Consider the following 17,435-nt stretch of genomic DNA (forward strand, 5'->3'; position numbering starts at 1 on the left):
CCTTGCCAAGCGATGAACTGCTACATATCCCCAAAGACCACCGGTGGTCTTCCTGGCCGACCTAGTACCACAATCTTTACCACTATCAGCGAAGTCCTCAAGAACCTGGACAAGAAAACTATTTTCTGGCGAGTCAACGACATCAAGAAACTCGAGAACCTCAGTGACCTCCAGAAACTCCGAAACGTTGCTATCGTCAGAGAAAATTGGAAAGTCCTTTCTAATCATATTGCTGCGGCTGCCAAAACAGGAAACGTATCACTGATTTACTTGTGAAACTGGCGTTTACTACTACGTGTTAGTTTTCTCAATCTGATTGGCTTGATTCCCAACCATCTGACTGTTCAGTCTTACTCACGTTGTACTTTACTTTTCCCTAACTTATGAAATTCCGATGGTTTTTGACTGGGTGAAATGATGAAGGATTAGTGAAGTAACTTCGGTTACCATGATAATTTCTGATTTTCCATTTGAAATGAAATTTAAAAAAGCATAAGTGTATGGTGTTAAAGAGCCAAAAGTTTCCTTGCCGAAATCCGTGTTAAAAAGACGAAATCTTCTGTGCCATGTTAAAGAGCCAAAATCTTCGTAGCTTCCCTCTATCTTCCAAAAATTTCATTTTAGCAATCAAAAAGGAAAAAATTTTAAGCTTGAAAATAGAAGAATCTCAAATTGTTCACTTATCGAAAGTTATGAAAAAAAGAGTAGTAAAAACAACTAATTTCAAATCTGAATCAACAAAACCAAATTTTTGCAAGATCGTTCAATCCCACAGGTGATATACAACGCTCGTTGTCGATACCGAGAACCTGGATGCTTCGAATCTTTTTTTTCTGAAGTTTTTCTGAAAACTTTATCACACGTACACTTGAATTGAATGCTAAAATAGTCCAGTCCATCATTTACTTAAATAACAGAACATTCTGCCCAAATAACAGAACATCTTGACAAATTTCAAATAATGACACCATTTCAATTCGGATTTCGCAAAAACATTTCAACACAAGATGCTCTTGTTTATGTGACAGAAAGTATTCGAAATCAAATAGATTCAAGAAAAATTGTACATGCAGCTTTATTAGATCTGTCTAAGGCTTTTGATTCTATTTCGCATGAAGTTTTAATTGAAAAAATGCTTTCTCTCGGTTTTTCAAATGGAGCAAATGCTTTAATTGCTAGCTTCCTAAACAAACGTATTCAAAGAGTAAACGTCAATGGAATTTTTTCAGACTGGATTGAAATAAAACGAGGTGTCCCACAAGGAACGGTACTTGGTCCGTTGTTGTTCAATTTATATGTTAATGACATACAAGAGCGATTATATGAAGGTTGTACTTTAGTTCAATATGCTGACGACTGTATGGTGTTTTCCTCTTCTATAAGTTCTGAGGATGCTTTGAATCGATTGCAAAAATCACTCAATAATCTAACGGAATTTTTTGCAGAGAACCAATTAAATCTGAATGCATCTAAATCGGAATTTATAACATTTTGTCAAAAAAATGATAGCAAAAATGTGGATACTGCTAAACTAGTAATTAGTGGGCATTATGTAGCCAAAAAATCAGAATGCAAATATTTAGGCATAATTCTTGATTCAAACTTAACTTTTCATGCTCAAATCAAAACAATTCTCCAAAAAATGGCCCAAGGGATTAAAACTATTGATACAATTGGACAACAACTGCCGACATTATCATTAGTTGCCTTGCTTCATTGTCTTGTTTTATCACATTTAGATTATTCAGCAATTTTTTTACAACAAATCAATGCTACTTTGATGCTATCTCTAGAGAAACAGTTGAACTGGGCGCTAAAAAGAACATATTTCAGATCGAAATTTAAATCTTCTTCCCTTCTTCGAATTAGCAAATCGTTCATTGGAATCGAGAAAAGAATTGAGTTAAAGTGTATAACATACCTATACCAATATCTTACAAACAAAAAGAAGGCTTTTGAAAATACACTGAGACTACCGACTGCCAATTATAGGCTCAACGAAAGAACGAAACAAATTATTTTTGACAAACCTTGTTCGACTGCTTCTCTACAAAAATCATTTTTTCATTTGACTTCTAAAAAATGGAATTCACTGCCCATAATTTTGCGCAACTTAGAAAAATCAAAAACAGAATTCAAGAAAAAATTGAAAGAATTTTACGTGAGTGAATTGAGAAACAATCCTATATGTACTAATACAAATACGTGGCGTGATTTCCGTTTTTGCTAGTTCTATATGTTTTAATTCAGTTTAATTTTTCACACATTGCTTGAAAGAAAAACTGTATATACTCTGTATATACGCTGTATAATTGGACTATCTGTAAAATTGTTTGTAAAGTTTTATTACCAGCTTGTTCCTAATTCTTTAATCTTTATTTTTCTATAGTATCCGAAACTTCATATACTTTAATCAACCAATTTCCGAACTGTAACCGATTTTGTTTTTTTTGTTTTGTTCATTGCTTGTTTTCTGATGTTTTGTTTTTCTTTGATGTAACCAATGAATTTAGAACCAATTTTATTATTTACACTTTGCTACACTGATGCCTCGGCTCTTTATTGTATAGTAATTCAAGTGTTCTTTCTTCTTCTTCTTTACTGTGAAAGATTCAAAAATGAAAAAGATGATAAAGACTTGGTTTTTTTTGAAAATGAGCAAAATGTGAAAAAAGCAAATGACAAATATCTTGGTGTTATAATTGATTAATGTTGAAATTATAAACAGCTATGGCCCATGAAGTCGAGATTAATATTAATAAATGCATTAATCTTGAGCCATGTCCACTATCTAGCTATTTTAACCTATATAATATCAAATCATTCAAAGGTCATCTCAGATCTTTCTGGGTAGTTGATTTTTTAACTAATTTTTTTCTCGATGCTTCAAAAAGTTTTTGGTTTGAAACCTGAATTTTCTGGTTTTGCTCATAAACTTATGTCAACGAGATCTTTTAAGATGCTTTCATGAGCAATGCCCGGCGAGTTGCGAGTGAACATCAAGTCAGCACGAGGCCTGCCCATCATGGATAGGAGAAGCGAGCTAACGGATGCTTTTGTAGAAATTCGTTTTGCAGGTATTGTGCAATTAGTATTTTTTTGTAGAAGTCAGTACAAATCTAAATCTAGGTGTCTATCTCATTATATTTTTTAAATTTTGTTCTTGAGTAACAAAATATCAGTTCGTTGTATTAAAAAACAAATAGGAGGGAGCTTTAATGTTACATGGGATTTATAACACAAGTAGTCTTTGCTCTCATTTCGTAACGCGTCGGTGAAAACTCATCAATTTTCCAAACAGGGTATTGGGGGACACCAAGCAGCAAAGCAATATAACGAAATTGATAAAATTGACAATTGATTCAATATTTTTTTCCTGGACTGCGTGACGCCTTCTGGGAGGTTCCTTTTCATAAAACTTGACAATCTTATCTTTTCAAGTGACGAGTTATCAAGGATTAAATCTTGATAACTGTTGTTGAAACGTAAAACTTTGGTTTTTAGGATGAAAAAAGGCGGTTTTCACAGACTCTGATGAGCAATTTACATCGAATTGAATTGATTCGGAATTTGGAGACAACAATTGCGATTAATTTTGAATTGCTCAATTGATACAAGCAAAATTTTTGCAGCTCTAATTAAAGTTTGTTCTCCCCTTATAATAAAAGCCTGCTTACTAGCTTTGTTCGCTCGAAATTAGACTGTAACTCAAAAATGTCCACAGTTTATCTCGACACTGGGAAAAATTTTTAAAATTTGTTCGAATTACGACTGAAGGATTTAAATATGATAAATATGATGTAGTATAATAGTGCTATTTTCATGCGAGATGGACTAAAAGTTCTCAACCAATCAATGTCCTTCAAACTTTTCAATTTTTTGCTTTTTAAATACTTTGTGTGATCGGTTGACAAAATTTTTGTTCATGAGGGATTCCTCCGTAGTATACTTGTATGTAAGATAACGTTTAATTTGATACAACTCGGTTGAAGATGAATTAATTAAGGTGTGTTGTAATTTTCAGTAAGTAATTTGTTTCAGTAAGTAATTAGTTAAGTTTAGGAGAAGTGAAGAAGACGCCAGTGTGTCACCGATCTTTGAGCCCAACGTGGGGTGACCCCGAGACAGGCGTTGGATTCTGCTTCAACTTCAGTGAAGACGAACAACTTTTCGAAGAGCTTCTTTTGTTGCGAGTTATGGATCATGATACTTATAGCGGTGAGTCTAAATTGAACTCTTTTGAACATGTTTCATGAACTGTCATGATCTCGCGAATTTCAAATAGCCTGTTAGTTGAAGGACAGATTTTAGAAGAGTAGCGTAGACAAAATAAACCGTGCGAAATCGATAAGTTTGTATATTTCGATCTTTGGAATATCTTGTAAGATAGAGATATTTTAGCATATATGCGATTTGTAACGTTTGTTGCATAGTCCTCTGTTGCGAAAATAGCGTTAATTTTTCGTCAAGACTGGAAAATATTTGTTTGAATTTGTGAATTGAAATAAGCAAGCATTGCCAGATGAGAACATCGGCTTTTTGCAGTTGAACAAAGTTTTGTACTAGCATCAGCCAATCAGTTCATACTTGCTTGATTAAATTCAGATTCAGAGTGTTTCGGTCATTTCGCCAAAAGGTGAAGCGCCCATCTTTGGAAAGCCTAAAGCCTGGTGTCTGAGACCGGGCGAGAACTTTCTTTTCGTGTACTGGGTTTTTTCAGCTTTTAAAGTTTTGTTCCAAATTTTTGTGCTTCTGTTTAAATTTGCTGGCTTAAATCTCTCGGTACGCTTTTTTCCTGAAAATTCAGCAGTTTTACCATTTTTTGAATCACCTATATGTAGCATTTCTAGAGGTGACACGGTTTTGATTTTCCCGCTTTTTGAATTAAAGGTTTCTTCAGCTTAAACGGTTTCACGTGTTCTATCGGTTTAGCTGCCTCGTATGAGGAGCGAGAATAGATTTGGATATTCAAAAACTCAATGTAGCTCAAAAAATTCTCGACCATATTTCATTTCTTATTTTGTGACAGTCCAAGTTCCATCTGTGTAGTAAACGCCTTGTAGATTTCGTTTGCAGGCAGGTTAATTTTGCGACACTTTTTCATCTAATGGGATTTCAGATGAGACACACATATGAAGTTTTTCTTTACAGTGAGGTTTTTGGCTTTTTTTTACAAGATATCTTTCGTCTCATTTTTCGACTGGTTACTACGCTATGTTTGTGTTACATCGCTGTTCTATAAATAACCCAATTCACGCACGAATTAGCCCACGAAACATTTTTAGATGCATTGTAATAACACAAGAAATCAGATTTTTAAGTGAATGATGCGTAGTTATGCGAGCTCTTATGTTTAGCTCATGATGCAATCGGACGTGTGGACATTGACTTGAGCATGTTTCTCTATCGGAGTTCATCCCCCAACCAAATAGCAGGCTTCTTCCCTATATTTGACACCATGCATGGTATTAGAGGGGAGTTGTACGTGAAGATCGAAGTCAGTCTCATTCCGACCACCAACAGCACCACTGATGTCGTCTTCTATGCGTCTGCTTCAGGTGGGGTGAGTTTCCTCTGTCCTGGCCATCATTGGTTCTTGGAAAGCGGTCAGCTTTACAGAAGATGTAGCATTACATAAAAATAGGTTTTTTTCCAAGTTATATTTCGTAATAGCAGGGGCAGATTGGGGGGGGGGGGGGTGGTATCGGACGCCTCGCTCAAGGATTTGACCACCTGCCCGACCCAAAGGGTCCACTCTTTGTACTATTTTGAGATATCAATTTTTGGCTGTGCCGGCGGCGCAGAAAATTTGGTCAAAATAGTGTCTTTTTGGTGATGGGAGAGCATTTTTTTGAAAATCCGGCCCTCCTGCGTAATAGAGCTACTTTTGGAAATTGCAGTATTTTTTTTGTGAATTAAATTAAGGTCAGGTCAACCATTATCTACCACATTATAATGGGGATAACTTTTTTTTGAAAAAGATCAGTTGGCTTGGGAGTATAAATCTTACACTCATGCATGAGAAGCCTAGCAAGTATTCATTTTTTTTCAAATTCGTTTGATAATTTTCAATGTTTAGTGCCTCCAAACTGCAAGCTAGTGACGGTTTTTGGACTGGTTGATGAGCTGGTCGTGAATGAGGATCCGGAGTTCCAGCTGATAGACAAACTGAGGACTTCTCGAACTAGCAATGAAGTGAGAGTCAAGGTGTTTTCACAGCTGTCTGCGCAAGTCAGAAGGAAGCTGGCCTTGAAGTCTTTGGATCTGGGAGCCAATGCTGTTTTGGGATACCAACAGTTTTTTGACATTGAAGGTCTGTAGATTAGAGATGAGAAAAACGTAAAGGTTTTTTAAAATCTATATCATCGGTATTTGAAGTGCACAATTGAAAACATGAATGAAGGCCTGGCTTTAAGGATTTTCTCAGGAATTGCGGATTTTCGATTGCCGTTGAATGGCTTCTTTTGAAAAACAGTATCCAAAAATCTCAACCGGGATTTTTTTACCCTCGTAATAATAGATATTTATTAAGTTTTAATATTGCGAGTGTATTGTCTTAAAACGAAGTCCTAATTTTCTCACCCAACTCGCAAATAAAAGTGCTCATATGGTAGCAATTTTGCAGCATGCAGAATTGGCTTTTTAATAGCATCTTTTATGAAATTTGGTCACGAAAAGTGGAAACAGATGATGCTTTGTCTTTTTAGGCAGTCGCGTGTAGTGTCTTTTTTCATCTGTTCGCCACCTTTTCCTACTTTGCGCGAAAACGAAAGTTCTGAAAAAGTGGCTTGTTTGCTGCATTGCCATAGCATTGACAATTAATTACAATCTTCTGTATCTGCTATATTGGTTGCTAGGGTTTGACGGTTGCCAATAGACATCGACCATGGCGCAGATGCGACGATGTCAGACTATTAATCTCAAGTTCTGTTTTTCGATTGAGCCAAAGTCAAAACTTAAGATTAATGAACGTAGTGAATTTTATAGGTCTTGAAGATAGGTCGTTTTCAAGCAAAAGTCTTAAAATTTGTTCTCGCTCAATTTTGATTTTTCGCTTATTGATCCAGTTTTCTCAAATTGGATTACTTTCATGAAAAATTTTCAAATATAAGTTGTTTAAAAAACTCAGAGGTTTAAGGCAATCTAGTTTTATCGAAATTCAAAGGCTGATGTTTTTGCGAAAATCAAGTCAGTTTTTTTTGTTTCTTTGCGTTCATTAATCTTTTCCAAATGTCAGTTGGCTATATTTCCTTATTGAGATTAATGAAAGTAGTGAAAACTTTTAAATAGCTTTTGCTAATTTTCGTTTTTTCAGGAAAAAGTATTAAAATTGGCATAAAAGTCTCTAATAACTGCATGTGTGCATTTATACATATTTATGCATTTATGAATGCACTTAGCTGAAAGTGACGTAAATATCACTAGTCAAATACGAAAGTGGAAATAGCGCGAAAAAACGTGGACGATTTCTAGTTTCGAAAGTGGAATTTAATTTTTAGATTTCCAACGGAATAAAAACTTTACATCTTGATCCAGTTTTCTCAAGTTGGGTTAATTTTATCTAAAAAAACGCCGATCATAAATCGCTCTAGAAGTTCAAAGATCTTAAAGGGCATCTTTTTTTCCTGGAAGTTCAAAAGTTGAGATTTTTTCAACAAGTGTGTTTTTTATGTTCACTTGCGTTCCTTACACTTTTCCAATTTTCGATTCGCTATGTTTTTTTTTGCATTTTTTGAGCTATGTGCTGCCGTTTCATCGCTTTTGTGTGGAAATGGCCACTCCGTCTCTGTGGGAAAATTTTCAGCCGTGATTTGCTTTCCAAAAAATATATAAAAAATTTCTGCGTCGAGAAAAATTGGTCTGAGTCTTAGTTTTTCAGACAATCGTTTCCGACTGGAAGTCTACTATCAAAATTTTCGGGAGCTTAACAATGTTTTAGTTTTTATGAGTTGATATTTATGGATTTGTATTTGTACCTTGTGATTGAGTAAAATAAGACGTCTCATCTTAATATTTCATTATTTCACTAGTGATCAGCGTAGTGTGTTTGTACGAACCTTCTTTTTTTCTAACCTTACTCGCAAATATAAGCGTTCACTTATCTGATGGAATTTGTTTGCTATAATCATGATCTAGCATTGGAAGTTTTTTAGCATCTGTTGTCTGCTTTATTTGTGGCTAGTGTTTGTGATGTATTTAGCGTGTGTGGCCGAGTGATTAGTGCGTGAGACTCATAATCTATAGAATCCGAGACTTAGCCGAGTTTTAACTCATTCGAGGTTTATTTCTACTTTTTCTTATTGAACTTAATAGAGCTGCTTTTTGTCATGTTCTGGCTACTGTTTGCGAAGCGAAGCTTTCCCTCTGTGTAAAAACATGATTTTTAAACATCAGCCAAACTCCACTTTTCAACGGTGGACCTCTTTTTCCGTGGTGGACAGACATTCTTTGAGACATTCTGTGCACCGCAAACTTCTATCCTAGCTTTAATATAGTCTTTGTTTTCAATATTTACAATGCTTTCTAGGAGATACTGGCGTAGTAGTGCGCGGATTTGGAACTGCCGTCAAAAGAGTGCAGGAAGTGGCCGGTCCTAAAGGTGCTGACCAGATTGCCAATTTATCGTCCAGTCAACAGACACAATCCGGGCTTACTCATTCCATGTACAGTGGCTCTAATCTGAACCCAGTCCTCCCACACCAGATGAGCATTCCAGGGGTCAGTCCAGATCCAAACGCCGTGTCAAGTTTGGAGGATTGTATGCAAAACCAGTTTGGTGAGACTCCTTTTTTTCAAAAGTTCTCAATCGAGCCATTCAATTTAATTTTTTTATTTACGTTTTGGAGCTGTTTTTGTTATCTGCTTTCTGGTAATAACGTTTTTGGAAATTTTAAGTTGTGTATATATTTTTTATTTTCTGAAATAATCGAAGGCTATCTGATCAAACTTTAGATACTTTGAGTTCAATATTGTCGAGTCCCCGAAGTCGTGAAATATTTTATTTTCAGACAGTCGGATATACAAACACGTGGTCGAGTATCCCTTCTTCACATTGCTGACATTTGAGCACGGGGGACACAACTCGGCTTCGAACCCGTACAGCTTCATAACCTCAATCGGTCAGTGCGGTTCAAGTCATCTTTTGATCGAGATCAATGAAACTAAGAAACCAAAAGTTAAATTTATAATTTTTTACGGTGGATGCAGAACTGCATTAGCTTTGCTAGCTGTATCTACATTTTGGATTTCAAGTGTTTGTATTGGGAAATACTGAGTCGGTTTAATTTAATGCATAAAATATGACAATGGTTGAGACTAAGAAGTAACCTTATCAAATAACAATTTCACCCAGCATAATATGACGGCTATACGTTCGTCGGTTTGAATGTTCAATTCAATTCGAGCGAGCTTTTAAATGAGTTCCTACGCCAGGAAACAAGTGTGGACCAAAAAGATCCATTGAGCGTGATGTTAGGTCTGGATGTTAGATCAATTAAGAATTCATAGATTGGCTCTTATGATATGTGGGTGGGTGTTTAGGGGGTCTGGTGTGTGCCCGATCTGTGAAGCTGCTGGACCGGATGGAGGACCCGGAGAAGAGTCTGATGCGGGACAACTGGTGGCTGGAGCTGCGCATCGAAATCAAGTCTCACATGGAGGTCAGTCACATTACACAACTCACAACTAGCCAATGACATGTTTCTTTAGAATGTTCTCGGGTTGTTGGGGGCAGATTTTCAAAAAAAATGTCGACTTTTTGGTCGATCAAATTGCACTATGCGCTCTATCAAAGCAGATGAATTATGGAAAAACAGGCCAAAAAAAATCTTTTTTTTTGCGCGCGGCTCCCTCTTCGTTGTAAATTGGTGCCAAAGGCACCTTCAGAAAAGTTTTAGCGTCGCTCGACCGAAAAGGTGTAGTAAAATTTTACCGTTGATTATCCTTCGGGTGGTCAGGGGTCAAATCCCTGAGAGGGGGTCGTCTGCCTCGTGCCTTAAATCTCCTACTGGTTGGAGGGGATAGATATTTATAGCAAAAACAGAAATGAAAGCTTTTCATACATTTCCGGATACTTTCTTACATATGTTTTACGCTTGCAATTAGCAAGCTTTATTTCAATTACCAAAATCAGAAGCTGCATTCTAGCTGACACTTTTCCCTGTTTTTCAGTCGGAGGGCCTGAAATGATCATAAAATGGAGTTTGCCATTTTTTCTTCTTTTTTTTTCGCCAAGAAGTAGTCATTAATCTTCGTACTATATTAAGGCCTTCTCCTGCAACTGTGTGGTCGGCTACTCTGAGTACACCACTATGTACGAAGACTTGATGGTGCTGTCGGCTATGGGCACTGCTGCTAATTTGGACCCCGCCTTCTCACCCAAGAGGTCAAATCTACTGGCCTTTTCATCCATGTCAATAGATCATCCGGAAAGTTCGGAGCAGGTGAGGAAGTTGGCTTTGTTTTGTTAACTGATTATCCATGCCCATGCGTTTTCATAAAATCCAAGTTATAATGACAGTTTGAGTAAGTTAATCAAAACAGTTGAATGTTTTCAATTTTTTCGTTCAATCAACCTAGGCATTTTTATGAAAATATTTAGTGCGACGAAAAGACTTAAGGTGTCATAATACTATCTTGATATACTGAGAGGTCACTCGACAGGCTGGGCGCTTTTGACCTTCTCCCAAGAGTATTTAATTGAACATACTTGGAAATTAACTTATAGTTTTCTATGATAATGAATATGATGGCTTTAATTTCAGTGACTGTGTTTTAGCTGTCTCCTCGGTCGCCTGTTCAGAACTCGGGTGGCGGCACATCTCCTGGCGATTCCTCCTCAAACCCATTTGCATTCCAAAACGCAGCTGCCCAGCAGTCGCAAAGTAAGTCGTAGTTTAACTTGATCTACATTATCGTCTATATTATCGTCAACAAATCTTGGGATTAACTTAATTCTGGTAGCTTAAGTGTCAATGAACGAAATGAAGACTCTTATTTAGGCCACGTAGTTTATTCTGAGAAAAAGTCTAAAATTTGTACACGCTCAGAATTATATGCGGTTTCACTTCGGGTTATTTTGACTTATCCAATTTTAGTGTGAAAATGTTTCAGTTTTTGATTTCTCTGTAGAATTAAAAATTTACCTAATGATTAAGAGTCGACAAAAGTAGTTCAGACTCTTTTATAAGTCGCAATAATTTTTTTTTCGTTTCTTTAGGAAAAATCTTAAAATTTGTTCAGGCTCAAATTTACTTTGTCAAAGAGCAAAGGTCACAAAAAACTTGATCGACTTTACTTAAGGCCTTTTTGCCGCGATTTTGCTTAGTTTACAAATTACAGCTTGCCTCTGTGCAACTATTCTAGAATGCGTTTGTGCTAATTGCTCAAGGACCTGATATTCTCGCTTAGTTCGTGTTTTTCTTTTTTTTAAGCGTCTGACTTCAAAAAGTGGCTCTTGATTGAGTTCTGTACTAGTGTTATCAATTTTTAAAAATTCTCAAAGAGATTAAAAAAAAATAACTATTGATTCAATTTTCAAAAATTGGGTTGGATCCAAAGCAAAAAATGGTTGTCACTAAAAAGCTACTAGTTTATATGTTTACTACACTATCTGCAATTTAAGCTCGTTATTGTGTTGTTCCAGAGTGTTCATTGAAGCAAAAATGATTCTTAAAAAGCATCTACTATTTTAAATGTTTACCACACCATCCGCGAATTAAGCTCTTTGTGTCGTGTTGTTCTAGAATGTTCTCTGTTGCATCTGCCCTATAATGACGCCTCTCTTCCTTTCGCCTCCGATGTGCCAGTGTGTGCGATGTGTAAGGCGGCCAAAGTGCACGATGTCCTTCTGAGCACGTGTGAGCCCCCTGCTGATATTGTCACTTGTGGACCCCCTGTGATATTGCACGCCAATGTGGTGAAGAAAAAACGAAGGGGTCACGGGGAGACAGAGGCCGTCGAACTGAGGTGATCACACGTTTTGTCTCTTTTTCAAACCCCCACCCACCCCCTCGTTAAATCACAATATAAAGTTGTCTAAAAAATTGTTCAAATGGTAATTTACAAAGAAGGAACTTTGCTGGACTGTTCACGCTGACATGTTTTATTGCATTTTAGAACTTCAGATGTCATTTTAAATTGGCTTTCGTAAATCGAATTTTGGAAAAATTTTAAGGGGCTGGAAAATAGCCTACTTTTTGAATGTTTGTTCCAATTTTTGTGTGTTCAATGATCAAAGCCAACTAAACAATTTCATGGACCAAAAGTCTGAATAAAACAATAAATAATTCTAAATGGCTTAATACTGAAGTAACAATTACCTGCACTATCATTATAACATTGCTTTCGTAATTACTAAAGTTTAAAACTGATAATTATCCTTGCGATAAGCCAGGGTATTGTAACCGGGAAAACATTATTTTCTCGCAAAGAACTTTGTTCACAAGATGACTTAATTTGCCATCTTAAACTTCGGTGCTCGTGTCAGGCTCTTAGCATACTGCATCTAGAGCTGAAAATGCAGAAATATAAATCAGAAGTAAATTGATTTTTTTTTCGGCCGGTTGGATGTCGTCTCAATTTTTTACATGAATTTAGCATTAGTCGCATAGAATTCGCATTATGCGTCATATTCGTAAGAGCGTGAACTCGAAGCTTGTCTGCTGCAGTGGCATGCTGTCCTTCATTGAGCATGAAGTGCAGCAACAGCTGCTGCACAAGATGCAGATGTGCAATATGAACTCGTGCTGGTCTGTTCGCATCACCCTCACAGTCACCGAGAATGCAGTGATTGGACTGGCAGTTGGCACTGGACTGCACCTGGCTGCGCTCCCTTTTCCACACCTGGTCAATCTACCATCCAAAGTAGGTATAAGACAGCTCGGTGGTATGTAAACTTTCCGAAAAGAATTGATTGCAGTGAAGACATTTATATAGGCTTTTTTTTTTCGTTTTTTTTCGGGAAAGAGTATTTGAAGTTGTTCACGATCAAATGAGGTTTATCACCACTTGACTTTTATACAAAAATGTTAAGGTCAAGAAAGATGTGATTGACCTTTAGTTTCTAAAAATTGGCGTTAGTTTTCTGAATGCTAAGCAGAATAAAAAAATAACTTTTTGTTTCCGGTTTCTCTAAATGGCTTTTTTTACACAAGCAAAGCTTGTGCTATAGTACGAACTTTCTTTTTTTCCGACCTAAGTCGCAAGTTTTGTTGCGATGCAATTGTTGCGACAAAATGTGTTCATTTTGAAAGTGTTCATTTTGATCAATAACCAGCTATTAAGTACAGCCAATGAGGAAAGGAAATTAACACAGACTATTATATTACAAATAGCTTCAAGGTATCATGGTTCTGTAGCGTAAAGGTAGGGAAGGATACCAGCAGCAAAATATGAGGGTTCGAACCTGGGCAGGGTCGGATGTTTTTTATGAACTTTTTCGTATACTAGTTTAAATGTGTCCGCTCTAAAATTGAGGCATGTTAGTTGGTAATTTTCTTTTCAAATTGACTGGTACTGATAATTCGTCATAATTGGCTGGCGTCACTTGGCAATTATTTAGACTCATAATTGGCGTGCGTCATTTAAGAAATTTTGTAGAAGCTGAGTTTTACTCATTCTGTTTTTCCCAGTTGCGTTGTGGGTCATATTTTTGCTTGTGTATGCGAAGTGCAACTTCGCCTCTGTGTTAAAAAACTGCCAATCATAAATAATTTTTGAAATTCAAAGAGCTTTAACGCGATATTTTTTTAATTCGAAGTTGAAAAATGTTCCCGAATTTTTCAATCATTTTTTGTTTTCTTTGTTCTTAAACACTTTTCCAACTGTATGTTGATTGATATAAAATTTGAAAATTGTGCTTACAAACTTGAATGATTTCCAGTTTCCAAAAGGTTTCTGTCATCAGATGTAATCCTGTTTTCTTTCATGCTGTTCTAAAATCATGCTATAATTGCAGTTAATTCAATTTATGCTTATTCAAACGGTTTTCACTGACATGTTTACACTTGCGTCAGCTTAGTGTATTTTTACGAATCTTCTTTTTTACACTTGCGTTAGCTTAGTGTATTATTACGAATCTTCTTTTTTTTTACTAACTTAAGTCTTTACTAACTTTTGGGGCACCTTCACAGCTTTTTTGATAACATGTGCTGTGATGTTCGAATCGTAATAAGTTAACACGCATCAAGTGAACCCCGAAAAAAACTATTTGTTTTAAACAACATAACAATAATTAAAACTCGATTTCAGAAATTTTTGAACTCAATAAATCTCGTTACTGTGGATGCCTTCAATTTGTTGTCTTCCAAAATTTTACTTGCAAAATTGTCTATTTGTATTTGTAATTGGTGCCACTTTTGCTGAATGGCATTGGCAATTTATTAGCAGATCTAGCTGCTTTATTCGTGACTAGTGTTTGTCAATGGTTAAGCGTGCCTGACTGAGTGGTTTGTGCGTGAGACTCGAAATATCTATATTGCAGTTGGTCGCAGATTGAATCTTAGACCTAGCCGAATGTTAACTAGTTCGAGGATTTTTTCTTCTTGCACTTTTTTCGAGATTTTTCTTCTTGCACTTAAGAGTTGCTTATTGTCGTGTTTTCGCTAGTATTTGCAAGCGAAGCTTTGCCTCTCTATGAAACAATCAATCGTTTGTTTGAAATGGTTTTCATTTGTTCAGTTTCAAAGTGGAAATGATGGTGGACTTCGAAACGAGATACTGAACTCGAGAAACGAAATCATCAACAGCTCGCAAGTGGAATTTATCGCTGGAGACGGTAAAGATGCAATCGAAGCTCTACAGGAATCCTTGCCTAACATTGACCTCTCATTGGACGGCAAACAAGTCCAGGCGTCGGTAATCAAAACCTTGGATGAACCAATCCTGAATCATCTGTATAAGTCAGCGCTTAAGGCGATGAACGCAAGAAGCAGTACCTTAGGCGTCTCGACGGTGCAAGAAGCTTCGGGAAACATACCGGGGGTCCAATCGTCGGGACAGAATAGAGTGTTCAACAACCTGGCAATCCAAGTATCGCATTGTGATTCGTACAGAAATACTGCGTGGAATTCGAATGCGTTTTCGCAGACTTTGGATTCGGTGTTGGCGAAATTGAATTTCAAGGTAATTTTTTTATTTCTGAAATTTTTGGAGACCATTCGTTTGAAGCTAATTCAAGTGTATTTATTTTCTAGTATTGTCGCGGTTGAAAATTTAGTTATCGGTTGACTGATTTTTAATTTTGTAAGGTAAGATTTTAAATGCTTCCTGGTTGGGGGTTTCAATATATTTTTATCCAATTATGCTACAACACGATTTAGTGTTAAGTTTAGGTTAACGTAGTTTTTTCAGGGAAGTCTTAAAGTTTTTTCAGGCTCAATGTTACTTTTTCGCGGTATGACTTTTGACTTTTGTAAGCTCATTTCAATTCCTTTGTTAAAAGGAAGGTAACTCCGATATGAAACAGCTAAAAGTCACGAAAAAACGCGATCAAATTCTAGTTTTGACAGCGGAATAAAGTTTTACCTACTGATCTAGTGATCCATTCTCAAATTGGGTTAATTTTATCAAAAACGTGTCAATAATAAGATGTTCTAGAAATTAAAAAAACATTAACTTGATATATTTTTCTCTTCGAAAATTAAAAAATATTCAGCAATTTTCAATCAACTTTTTGGTTTCCTGGGTGTTATTGCATTTTCCAACCATTTGTTGGCTAATTTTCTTTTTAATTTCTAGATTTTCCAAATTTTCACTAAGTTTCCCCTCTTTGGTAACATTGTGCGACACCCATTTTTGGTTGATCAATCTCAAATTTTTCACCAAATACTAAGTTTGAGGAAGGAGCGCTCCAAAAAATGCGATTTTTTGGTCTTTCAAAAAGTGCCCATGAACTCTATTTTTATCCTTTTTGTTTTCCGTAATTACGCCTGTGGGGAGCTCGGAAAATCCAATTTCATTTTTTTTTTTCGAAAAGCCGCACGCCAGAAAAGTTCCTGTGCACGCCATTGCTACAGAAGTTGTTAATTTGCCATAATTTAAGCTGATTCAAAATGATATCTTATAACATGCAACAGCTTTATTATTGACGGAAAAATTTATAAAACGTTTTTTGAGAAAACTAAAAGTTCTTTTTTTAGTCTCGCAGGAAAAACTTGAAAAATGTGCTGATAAATGTGAGAATGAATCTGAGCGGGTCTGACAACATGGACGACAGTGCCATGTTATGCTGCACTGCCGACATCTGCGAACCAATAGCCACAGACCTGGACTCTCTCATCCTGTCCAGGTCCCCGATCCAGATCTCATCCCTGGCATCATTACCCAACTACCGAGTGGAAAAATACATGGGATACATCAACACGTTCTTTATTCGGGAAACGACCGATTTGCGCCAATTCGGGTCAACGCAAGGATTTGTGTCTTGTTGTCTGACTGAAATTCTAACCGTGTTAAGTGCAAGAATAGCAAACATGAGTGCAAATGCGCTGCTTAATTTCAGTATTCTCTATTTTGATGTGTACGATAACATGCATAAAAATCAAGCCCAAGCACTTTTGAATGTGAGAGGCGACATTGTTAAGCTAACTTGGTCCAGTGCGCCTCCTAGATCCAATTCCGACTAACTAGAATGAAAATTAATTTATTTGTACCATGGACTTGCATTTTGCAAAACATATTTCTAGATTTGTAAATTATTCTTTTTGTAATTATGGCTTACCCTGCCTGGATTAAAAGTTCCAAAAGAAGATCTTCTTCTCGCAGAAACTGCTTAAATTGTAATTGAATCCATATTGCAACATTATCTTAGCCTAAATTAGAGTTATTATATTTGCTTAAAACGGAGTCTTGCCAAGTATCAAGTGATGGCGATATCTGTTCTAAAACCCTAAATTTGATGTTCTTAAGTGATGTCGTCCGATGGTTGACGTAAGAATAATTCTCTATTTGTCAGTGATACTTGACTCATATATGACTAATCTAATTTAATGCGGTTATTTTTAAGGTCAAATTCAGCTGCTCAGGCAGAATTGACAAGATCGTTACAAAAGTATTCGTGGTTTGTTTCTTCAAAGGTATGAATACATTTTATTTCCTGACAACGAGAATTGTCTTTCAGAAGATTGTGGTCATCAAATTTCAGATCCTTCAAATCTGAAGTTCTGCTTTAGTGAATCTTTTTAAAAGTGATATTTCACATAAGAAATATTCAAATATGGATTTTTTAAGGATTTTCACGATAATTACACGGTTAGGGTTAGATTTTTTTTCTGCAAAAGTGATAAAGGCTATATATATTTTTTGAATTTTGCGTGCTTTTTTGTCTATTTACTACAAATACGGAAACAGAAAAATTCATAATTAAGAAGTCAGTGAGGTTGTCAAATTCATTTTAAGGCTTTCAAGTGTAACTTTGTACTGATTTTTTCGTACTG

At 36.2% G+C, this 17,435-nt stretch overlaps 1 protein-coding gene across 1 annotated transcript in view; it reads left to right on the plus strand.

Moving 5' to 3' along the window:
• Positions 1–17,050, plus strand: part of LOC134840327 (C2 domain-containing protein 5-like) — a 302,083-nt gene extending 285,033 nt beyond the window's left edge. Inside the window, exons 2-14 of the mRNA XM_063856089.1 lie at positions 2,958–3,077; positions 4,063–4,218; positions 5,358–5,558; positions 6,080–6,313; positions 8,528–8,776; positions 9,009–9,119; positions 9,541–9,659; positions 10,266–10,442; positions 10,778–10,883; positions 11,745–11,967; positions 12,669–12,864; positions 14,680–15,123; positions 16,140–17,050. Coding sequence (XP_063712159.1) covers positions 2,975–3,077; positions 4,063–4,218; positions 5,358–5,558; positions 6,080–6,313; positions 8,528–8,776; positions 9,009–9,119; positions 9,541–9,659; positions 10,266–10,442; positions 10,778–10,883; positions 11,745–11,967; positions 12,669–12,864; positions 14,680–15,123; positions 16,140–16,625 — 2,805 coding nt within the window. The 5' untranslated portion in view covers positions 2,958–2,974 and the 3' untranslated portion in view covers positions 16,626–17,050. The remainder of the gene's footprint in view (positions 1–2,957; positions 3,078–4,062; positions 4,219–5,357; positions 5,559–6,079; positions 6,314–8,527; positions 8,777–9,008; positions 9,120–9,540; positions 9,660–10,265; positions 10,443–10,777; positions 10,884–11,744; positions 11,968–12,668; positions 12,865–14,679; positions 15,124–16,139) is intronic.
• Positions 17,051–17,435: the final 385 nt, after the last annotated feature.

This window comes from Symsagittifera roscoffensis, chromosome 2 (genome assembly GCF_963678635.1).
Source record: "Symsagittifera roscoffensis chromosome 2, txSymRosc1.1, whole genome shotgun sequence".
Taxonomy (NCBI): Eukaryota; Metazoa; Xenacoelomorpha; order Acoela; family Convolutidae; genus Symsagittifera; species Symsagittifera roscoffensis.